At 42.9% G+C, this 11162-nt stretch overlaps 1 protein-coding gene across 7 annotated transcripts in view; it reads right to left on the bottom strand.

The window, feature by feature from the left end:
* Nucleotides 1-5736: 5736 nt before the first annotated feature.
* The window catches only part of PTP4A2 (protein tyrosine phosphatase 4A2), a 65829-nt gene continuing 60403 nt past the window's right edge, over nucleotides 5737-11162 (bottom strand). For all 7 annotated transcript variants that reach the window (XM_087970501.1, XM_087970502.1, XM_026673691.2 and 4 more), the window contains 3 exons: nucleotides 9762-9892; nucleotides 8124-8198; nucleotides 5737-6018 (listed from right to left, as the gene is read on the bottom strand). In XM_087970501.1, the coding sequence (XP_087826627.1) occupies nucleotides 5910-6018; nucleotides 8124-8198; nucleotides 9762-9892 (315 nt within the window). In that variant the 3' untranslated portion in view covers nucleotides 5737-5909. The remainder of the gene's footprint in view (nucleotides 6019-8123; nucleotides 8199-9761; nucleotides 9893-11162) is intronic.

Raw genomic sequence — 11162 nt, 5'->3', positions numbered from 1 at the left:
CTCCTTTGCAAAGGGAGTTTTGATCCTACCTGGGGACGCCCCGCCCACTCCCCTAGGCCCCGCCCACGCCGAGTCCGCATCCCCCAGAGGTGGGCGGGGCGAGGGAGCGGAGCCTGCCCGAGAAGCCAATAAGGCGGAGGAGGGCGGGGCTTGAGCGCTTCCGGCCCGCCCCCACCGGTAAGCACGTGTAAGTAGCGGATTTTCTTCGGCAGGGATCGGTGGGTTACGGTCGCCCGTGCGGGGCATGAGTGGCGATTTCATTCAACGCAACTGAAGGACGTCGGGAAGGCTTGGCCGGGGCTTCGCGGCACGTGTTCAAACGGAACGTCGGACAGGAGCCGGGGAAGGCACGGAAGGCAGGAGTGGGCAGGGCTTGGGTCTCGTAGGAGAGCCGCCCCTAGTGGTTTCCTCCCTCCCGTTGAATTGGGTCTTGGGTCTCCTTTGGATTTTGTACAGTATAATTGAGGACGGGGAGGGGGTGGCTCACTTTGTAAGGAAATCATCAAAACTAAACGTAAGAGATCGAGGCGGTAGAAGTCGGACAATCATTAGATCAGGGGTCTCCAAGCTTGGCCACTTGAAGCCGGGTGGACTTCAACTCCCAGAATTCCCCAGCCAGCAAGGAGTTGAAGTCCACCCGGCTTCAAGTGGCCAAGCTTGGAGATCCCTGCATTAGATAACACATCATCAGAGTTGGAAGGGACCTTGTGGGTCATCTAGTCCAACCCCCTCCCCAAGCGGGAGACCCTACACCATTTCTGACAGATGGCAGTCCAGTCTCTTCTTGAAAGTCGCAAGTGATGGCGCTCCCACAACTTCCGAGGGCAACTTCTATTCCACAGCCAAGAATGGAAGCCTCTTCCCCCCCACCCACCCACCCACCCCAATTGCAGCTCAGATCTGGAAGCTCCAGTTCCTAATAAGGTGGCCTTCGGGGGAATGGTTGGGCAGCGTTTGAATGGTGCAAAGGGTGTGTGTGTGAGAGAGAGAGGAAGATGGCACGCTGCTTGAAGGGAATGGCTGAAACAGGCGAGACCTAGAGCCAAGCTTGAAAGGAGCCTCAAAGCAATGGGGGACAATCAGTGGTGGGATTCATTTTTTTTTATTACTGGTTCTTTGGGGGTTGGCTTGAAGGGTGTGGTAGGGGAAGGTTACTGCAAAATCCCATTCCCGCCCCACTCCACTAACCTGCTTTCCAGCTCATTTCTCCAGTGCAGGGCAACAAAAGACACAGACGATCAGTTGGAACTCGGGAGGCAGAGAATAGATAGGGTTGGCGGGGCGTCAGAGGTGGTATTAGAACTACTCAAAATTTCTGCTACAGGTTCTCCAGAACTGGTCAGAACCTGCTGAAGACCACCTCTGAGGACAATGGAAGCAGGATGACGCTGCTTTAAATGGTCTCATACCTTGCTCCAAGACTTTCCATCCGTCACGGGATGATTGCTTTTCCCTGCTAAGAGCCTGAATTAATTGTTCACCTACCTTTGGTATCCCAGCCCGGTGAGCACCAATATGAATAATCAGATAAAATAATTCATGCCACATAGCTCAAACAAAACTGAGGACTCTGACATGAAATAAGCAGGCAGATTAAATATCTAACAGTGGTATCTTTGATGCAGATTGGTTGTTTACAACCGTAAACCACCTGCCATCAGTTACATTAGGATAGTAGCTGATTGACACTATTTCAGGGAGTTGTTTGGTTTTGGCATAGTGAGGCATGAATTAAAAAAAACAGGGTGAAGGATATTTAGCTGCATGTACCCCTATAGAATAAAACTATGAAGTGATAATTGAGCTACCAATTTTTGGCTGAGTTCCTGTTGTCTTGCACTGAAGGAACAAGAGTGACATGCTCCCAGAGAATGGAAGTATCTACTTCCATCTACAACCTTGTTTCCCCAAGATAGCTACAGTTGCCTTACTTTGACTAATTAAATGTTATTAGCAAAACAAACCAATTAGATTCTGGTCTTGTACCCTAAATTCCTGTTCTGAGATTGGCTCTTGTGAAGGAAAGTTTCAAGAAAGCAGGTTTCCAAAATTAAACGCAGCTCAGATAGTTGTGTTTACATGACACATCAAACTGCAAAGCAGGTAACCACATTTTAGCTTAGTTTGTTGTGCAACTTGGCCCATGGGGTCAATGCCAGATTTAGACTTGAGGCCATAAACCAGGGTGTTAAACTGCCGACCTGCAGGCTGGATTCATCATGTGCAGGTGACACCCTGCTCTGCGAAAGTGGGAAATGTTGCAAGATGTCATGTGATGGCAATGGGACATGGCAAGTTTGACACCTGTTCCCTAAGCTATATAAAACCTGAAGGCCTCTTGTTAAAAAAAATTGCACTGGAAAGTCTCATAAAGATGTGTAACAAAGCAGAACCTTTGGTCACCACAAAAAAAATGTGCATTTTAATTACATATAAAGCCATTTTAAAACCTCACATTTACTATGCAAAGTACACATAAGTGCCACATAAAATTCTTTTTAAAAAATCTCTGAAATGTTGAGGCGCCCTATGGATTGGGAGGCCTAAGTTTGGCTTGTTTAATGTATGCCTAAATCTGACAATGCATGTGGTTAATTCATAGCTCACTTCAGTTCATGTTTTTTGCATCAAATCAGTCCAGTAACTAAGGAATGCCCAGATCTTGAAGTGAAAGTTCAGACATTTAAGGCAGGATGTGTTGGGTTTAATATTCAAGCTGATAAATTCCTCGGTGTATGTAGCACAGCATTTATGTGACTGTTGTAATTATGGAATGGTTTCTGAATCTTAAAAAAAAGATTCTGATAGCATCCAATATTATTCTTCAAGTAAAGAGATTCAGGCAGCACCAGATACAGGCACACAAACTTCCTTCATCCCCACAATCCTCTGAAGGACAGGTGATAGCTATCAAAAAATGAATTACATGAATTCCTAACAAAAAGGCTTTTCAGAATCAGAAGTTTGGGAATTAACAGATAACAGATAATCAGAGTTGGAAGGGACCTTGTAGGTCATCTAGTCCAACCCCCACCCGCCCAAGCGGAAGACCCTACACCATTTCTGACAAAAATGGTGGCAGTCCAGTCTCTTTGAAAGCTTCCAGTGATCCCACAACTTCAGAGGGCAAGCTGTTCCATTGGTTGATTGTTCTCACTGTCAGAAAGTTTCTCCTTATTTCCAGGTTGAACCTCTCCTTGTTCAGTTTCCATCCATTGTTCCTTGTCTGGATTACAGGCGCTTTAGAAAATAGCTTGACCCCTTCCTCCTCTCTGTGGCAGCCCCTCAAATATTGGAAGACTGCTATCCTGTCTCCCCTTGTCCTTCTCTTTACTAGACTCTTTAATTACCAGTAAGTAAATTGATTGATTTGGTATTTCCTAAAGGCAAGATCACAGGTTCAGAGTGGATCATTTTCTCTGAAATGCCATTGGGTCTAACACAGAAAAAAATAAAAAATGAAATCATATATTTTCCAGAAGGAGGCAGCAAATCTTTTTAAGTTCTTTCAGTATCTGGACTTCTGCCCTAACCCGACAGCTGATCCTTGTAACAAACTCACTAAGAAGCCAGGAGGAAACTTTACAGGAAGAACTTTATTGCACTATGTTTCAAGTGCTAAACCAGAAATTGTGCCTATTAAGCTCGGCTCACATTGAAGCTCCAGCATTTCTATTCTATGACAGAATGTGTAGCCCTGTATACCGAACTGCTCCCCCCACCCGCCCCCAATCAGTTCTGCTAGGTTTGAAATACAAGCTAATATACTGTAATACAATACAGTGAAACTGAAAGGGGAGAACAAAACTTTACATAGGGAAAAGAAAAGAAATCCAATTATTTTACAAGTTTAGGGCAGAACTTTAGGAATTTTTTAAAAATCTGACTTCAACACATTATGTTGCAGTATTTTTTGGTCAAAATAACATTTTTTTTGAGGAAATCAGATCTGATTACAAGGATGTGCACTTTTATGCACATGTGTGACAGCCAGAGCAGGAAATAAGGAAAGACAGCTCTATTTTTCTTCTTCTTAGAATTATGCTTCCAGGTAAACATGATCTTTCTTAAATGTAAGACATGCCACTCTGAACACTTGTATGTTTTACAACCGTGTAAAAAACAAAGTATCAAGGAATCTGGCATTTGGGACTTAATAGATTTACAAACTGAAACCAGTCAAAACTGCAATCTTACAAACATTCAGGGGTGTCAGTTTCCCTACATTTAAAGAAGTTCTCAATCAGCATGCATAGGATTGCACTCCAGGCCACCCACATTGAGATTTGAGTGGCATTATGATCACAATCTGCTTTCACACAAGTTTTGTCAGGAAGCTTTAATGATTTTTAGACTCAATATATTTAAAAGGACTACTGTATATCAAGTGATTCAGCACAATATACCATGAGATACCCTGTTGGAGAGAGCTGGAAGGCCTTGTCTGTGTGTTCACAGACAGAGCAGCTGGAGGAACTCACTGGAGGCTGATGCTGCGCAAAGACTGAAGAATATAAATTAAAAATCTTCAGCAAACACATTTTAAAAAGCAAAACTGAGCTGGAAGACAAACAACTCAGTTTAATTGAAGCAATTTGGCAGATAAGTAACTTAAAATGAACAACCGTACAAGCAAAACTTCCTGCCTTTCCTAATCAAAATCAGTAATCAAAACTGAGCCCAGTTTCCCCCTATTTTACACAAAGACAACATAAACATATGAGGCGTTGACAGTGTGTGATCAGCAAGTCTCCCTTAAGAACCTGGTGAAAAGTTAAAAACAAGGCAATCAGTGGTTAAGGTGAACTCTATGAGAGGCTAAGCTGGAAAAATGCCCAGAGGCATTGGGAGCTCAAGATGCCAAGGGATGGAAAAGCAGCATGAGAAGACTAGGCTTGACTCAACTGTTAAGATCTCTCCAGGCAGGAAACACGTACCATCTTTTCATCCACCCTGGATGATAGTTGGCATTTTAACTGTTTTCACCAAAAACATTCAGTCTCTCTCTTTGCTGGAAGATATTTTTTTTCTGCTTAAATTGCAGGAAGTTAACTTCTAACTCAAAACATTTAGATAACATGTAACTGTAGACAAATGTTGAGCAATATATCTCAGCACTGAAGACAACATCAGAAATACCCACCATCATGTAATTTGGACATCTGCATAATAAGAGCATGAAACATCACTGTTAAAATGTATCACAACCACCAGCATTTATGAAATGAGCCCACACCCCAGCCTTCTTCCTGGTGCCTTTTCAGGTGTAAACTGAAAGATACTTGTAGATAACACCTAGTTAAGGGCTTTAGCCCAGAATATCAGATTTACTGATGCTGCCTGTCCCTCCCTGGTACAAACAACCAGTTGCCAGCAAGCTTAGACACATACATATATCACACTATTTCTAAGAGCACCCCACAGGGTTTAAGACTGTTGCTCACTCATATGGACCATACGAAACTCCAATTCTATCTTTCAGGTTTCAACAAAATGAAAGAGAAACCACTTCTAAAACTATAAAAATAATAATAAATTCAGGCTAGGGCCTCATTAGGGCTCCCCATCCTACTCCACCATTACAAATTTTCTGCACATACTCCGGTGTTCCTCAAAACATAAAATCAATTTGGTTTTCTTCCACCAATAAAGGTTAAAAATACAGAAAAGTAAGGAAACTCCCATCGCTTGGCAGATGATCAGACTGTAACATGAGAAGACAATCCTGCACTGAAATGTTTTGTTTTAATTTTATTTTTTATCACAATCATTATCATTAGGAGAAAGGCAGAGGAGCCCTGACTCCACGATGGCCAGGATGTCGCTCAATGCAAGAATTACAATTCCACATTCCACAAGTCCAGAAAGACAGCCATGATAGCGCCAAAGACGTCACAAAGGGACTTGGCTTACTGCACAATGCAGTGCCCATTGGCATCTCTCAAGCGTAACCTCATCTTCGGCCGGTATTTCTCAAGATAGAGCAGCTGTTTAGAATTGAAGGCTCCTCTCCTCTTCCTGAAATACAAGAGATCCCAGGCATTAGTATATAATTGCTGAGTCCATGACTAAAACAGAATAGCCCCAAGTGTGGACAATTGAAAACTGCTTTGTATTCAGCCCCTTCCACTCTATTATCCCAATGACAGCAAGACACAAGACAAAGGAAGTTATTGGCATGTGTGCACACAAGGGCAAGTGGATCCACAGACTGTATTAAGCCTGCAATTTAGTTGATTGCTACCTGCATTAATTCAACAACAGGGGAGACCCAGCAATGCGGCTGCATTGATTGCCAGTTTGCTTCCAGGTTCAAAGTGTCAGTTACCACCTTTAAAGCCCTTCATGGCATTGGGCCAGGTTATCTGGGGAACCCCCTCACCCTAATGGCTTTGGTCTGCTCCACTTCCTCCAGCAGAAGAGGCCACCTGGAGATCCTGCCAGTGAGGAATTTCGGCTAGTGAAGTCAAGGAGAAGAACCTCTGGAACATCTTGTCCCCAAAACCGAGATCCACTTCCACCCTTCCAAAGGAGCCTTAAAGCTTGTGGTCCTGCTGGGGATGCATGTTGCTGGAGGTGGCTGATGGAGTTAGAGACAAATGTCTATCCCTCCTGTGCTTTCCACTCTCTCGGTCTTAACCATTTATCTATTTGCTAAACTTATTTGTAATGCTTTTATATCATGCTTTTATATTATTGCAAACCACACGGAGAGTCACTTGAGGCAGGTAGCATATACATTTAATAAACAAATTTCTTCTTTTGCAAGGAGAAAGAGAAGAGTCCATAAGCCAAATCTAAATCAGTAGTTTTAGGATAAAATGGGATGTTTTGGGGGAGCCTCATTTGCCAAACGTCTTAGAGGAAAGATGCAATTAAAAAAATATTTTACAAGCAAGCTGGATTGGTGAGATAAATGCTTAAATTAAGAACATGTGGCATATTAAGAGAAAACCAGGCTACCTTTGCTAGCAGCAGCCTTTTTCTTCAGTTAAATGCTGTAGGAATTACCTCCTAAAGCAGTGGTCACCAACCAGTGGGCTGGGGACCACTGGTGGTCTGTGAGAAAATTTTGGTGGCCCACAGAGAAATCTCACCCCCAAAGCAATTAATCCAGGCTGGGCGGGAACCCAAGGCTGCGCTGCCCACATGGCGCATGGGAATACAAAGCTTGCGTTGCTTGCATTGCAAACAGGAGGTAGTGAGTGGAGGGGGGGGAAAGGGAGGAGAGGGGGAACTCGCCCCACTCGCCTGGCCTGGCTGCTGCTTTCCGCTTTTTTCTTCTGCTTTTGGCTGCACACAAGGAAAGCAGCAAAAGTCTTTCTTTCTCTCCCCCAAACTCTGCCAGAAATGAGTCTTGGGGACCCTGCAAGGCCTCCTGCTCCAAGAGGCTGCGCCGGCAAAGACTCATTTCTGGCAGAGTTTGGGGGAGAGAAAGGAGGACTTCTGCTGCTGCTGCTTTCCTTGCATGAAGCCAAAAGTTTCTCCCCCGAGAATGGAGCTGGAGACGGTATCCTGCGATTTCCACCCCACCCCACCCACCCAAAAAAATGATTGATTGGTAGGAAAATGGGGTGGGGAATTTTCCTGCAGACTTTTTTTTTATTTTTTATTTTCCCAGGGTCCCTGGTCCGTGGGATTTAAAATTATGAGTTTGGTGGTCCCTGAGGTCCAAAAGGTTGGCGACCCCTGTCCTAAAGGGCACTTTCTGCACAGACAACTTAGGTTTCTCTGGAAAATGTACCATTATCGCCTGGACCAAAAATCTTAAGCAGGGAAACTCTCCCATCCAGACTGGTTGTATTGGCCAAGTATTCCAAAGGAGCTGGTCAAAATCCCAAGGATTCAAGACAAGAAGTCAGCATTAAGGTGCTCTTTTGCCAAAGCTTGTATGTCCTTTAAGGGGACATTCTCTAGTACCAGCAGAAATCTCAAGCACAAATCCTTGTTTTCTACTCATCAGCTGGGAAGAAGTCTGAACTAAGTTTTTTTCACAGCTGCCTCTGCACAAAATCAGAAATAATTACTTCAACCACTGCGACAGAAACTTCCTCAAGACAAAAACTTAAACAGAAAGCAAGGCAGGAGGAGACAGAATACCCCAGAAGATCAACCCCACTCACTGTCTTATAAACTGCACAGCGTCCTCATACTTCATTCCACATTCAATGAGTGCAAGGGCAACCAGAACTGGAGCTCTGGAAGGATATGAAATATTAAGACAGATTTAAAATTGGTCCAATAAACATTCAGAAATAAATCCAATTAGCATAGCCATTGGGCCAAGACAGTTTTTGCCTTGAAGCAACAACACCTGTTCTGATCTCGATTCAAGTCCAAGTCAGTGGTTTTCTGGGTGCCAAACAGAAGTGATATAACTATGGTTTGTACATTTTGCTAAAACAGCTCGTTACAAATAAATGAGACATGGGTAAGAAAATAAAGATACCTTTGGTAATTAGGAACAATTTTTAATGAGCTGACACACTCATTCAAAAGGCAACTGGACTTTGTTTTTTCCATTTCACTTCTCATCCAAGAAACTTCAATTCTGAGTGGACAGAGGTGGCAGGGGATGGAAGTATATAGATTCCCTTTCAGTCATCTGGTCATTAGCACTCTCTCGGAGCACTGTTGAGGCCACTTGGGTTATCTCTGCTAACAGTTGTAGGCACTCTGGGCTTAACCAATCCATCCTTTGTATTACTAAGCACTCAGAAAGGTATTATCGGTTAAGATATTGATATCTTAAGATGGCGATATCACATGCCATTAGCATAAAAAGGAAGTCTAACACCAAATCAGACAATCCTCCACCAACAGCCCGAGGCTCAACACACTAATGCAGACTACTGCGTATATTAGCACTCTTCAGAATGTTTCAAGATGAAAATAGATATTTCAAGTTTGAAACAGTCGGACTCTTCTGAAAATTCTAGAGTGTTTTAAGCCCCAGATACCCACAAGAACCTCAGACCAGCCTTGTTTCATGTTTGAAACACTGTTACACCTCTAGCAACCATGCACACACAGGGGCACCTACTGAGAGGAGACAGATTATTTAGAGGTGTAGCTAAACTAAGCTAAATTATTTTCAAGCAAAACCCTAAGAATTATCTGTGTCCCTCTGAGGAATGTCAGAGGTCTATACTTTAGCACTGGCAGATTGATTCTCATGCTTTATAATGTCCTAAAGATGATTGTTTTGAAAGAATAAATTGGAAACTGAAAGACTTTACATGGTTAAAGATTAGCTTAATGAAGGAAAAACAATGTATGTGTGCCTCACCAGAACCCAGAACACTTCTAAGGGAAAAATCTCTTTGGAAGAGGCATATTGCTGTACAAATAGGTTAGTTTACTATTTATTTTATGTGCAGTTGCTCAGAGGTAAGGCAGAAATTTAAGGAGTTGACTAGTCACCTTTCTGCAGACAAACATATGCCTATTGACAGACAGCTGCCTTCACTCTAACCCTAACCCTCAAAAGAGACTGGGCCACATTCATCCAGTGGTATCTGACAAAGGGATAAGTAAGTTTTAACAGTATATCTGACATAAGTAGGCAAGAATATTTCCTGTCAAAACCACAATAAGCCCGAAACAGTGTTACAAACCACACAAATAAATCTCAACCTTGCTAAGCTAAGCACAGCCTCATTCAATTTACCTTTTTACTCTATCCCACCCCCTTCAGCACCCGCCCCCCACACAAAACAGTATTAGTTAGTTTTCCTGTTCTAATGTAAGGCAATGCTTACCTTCCCAATCCTGCCACACAGTGCACAGCAACACAGCAGCCTGGCTCCTCACGGAATTTGGTTTTCAACAGGTTGAGCCAGTCCTCCACAATTTCACCAGGGGGCGGGGCTCCATCATCAAATGGCCAGTCCTTGGAAACAGAAGAAGAGGAATATCCAGTTTGGTCTGATGGTAAAGACACCTGGCAAGAAACTGGGAGCTCACAAGTTCTAGTCCAGTCTTAGACATGAAAGCTGTCTGGGTGACTTTGGGCCAATCACCAGGAGACAATGGGTTCTAGTCTCACTTTAGGCATGAAAGCTATCTGAATGGGCCAATCATCAGAAGAAATGTCTACAGAGATTCTCAGTCATCGGAACATGGTTGTCTCAAAGGTGCTGTTTTCAGAAGACAACTGAACTTTCAGCAGTTCCAAGAAGATTCCATATCCATTTGCACTCTGATTCAGGTGACTCAGAGGGCAGAGATAGCCCCCCAAGTGGTCTTAACAGCTCTTCGAGAGAGTGCTAATGACCAGATGATTGAAAAGGTATTAAGGTCTTGGGATTTAAGAGCCAACCAGCAGTGGAGCTGATTAAACTGATGTAATAAGAATGAACCAGCATATATAAAATATTATAAAATATTTACGACCATAATAGCAAATAGATTGAAGAGATTATTGAATCAATACATCCATTCGGATCAAAACGGTTTTTTGCCATCCAGATATATCAGGAATAACTTAAGGATAGTATTAGACATTTTGGAATATTATGAAGCACATCCGGAGAAACAAGTGGCCCTTGTTTTTCTGGATGCCCAGAAGGCATTTGATAATCTAAATTGGAAATGTATGATACAGCAAATCTATAATATGAACCTAGGAACCAGGTTCGAGAATATAATAAATACAATATACTCCAAGAATGAAGCAGCATAGCATGGGTATTTCCCTTTAAGACTGGGGATGGGTTCTACCCCTTTAAGAGGTGTTTATATAAAGGCAGCTATTAAGGCAGCCATTAGAGGGCGTGTTCTCTCTCCTTGTGTCCTGTATCCAGTGCAGAGTTTCTCCGTGTAGAGTTAAGAAGGTATTTGCCTACCACATATATGTCTGTGTATAACTGTTGTATATAAACCACTGTTAAATGTTTAAGTCTCTGTGTGCTGTCACGCTGCAAACGCTCTGACTAAAGGAATATATATACTTCCATCCCCTGCCATCACTATCCACTCAGAACTGAATAAGTTTCTTGAATGAGAAGTGAAATGGAAAAAACAAAGTCCAGTTGCCTTTTGAAAAAGCACCTTTGAAACACCAGAAGACAGTGACTTCTAGTCTGGCTTAAGGCATAAAATCCTGCTGGGTGACTTCATCCCAATTCATTTCAGAGCATTGTTGTCATGGGAAAAATAAG

Source organism: Notechis scutatus, chromosome 8 (assembly GCF_049901735.1).
Source record: "Notechis scutatus isolate UNSWTSFEM ecotype Mainland chromosome 8, rNotScu1.2, whole genome shotgun sequence".
NCBI lineage: Eukaryota > Metazoa > Chordata > Lepidosauria > Squamata > Elapidae > Notechis > Notechis scutatus.
This window is presented reverse-complemented; position numbering and strand designations above follow the sequence as displayed.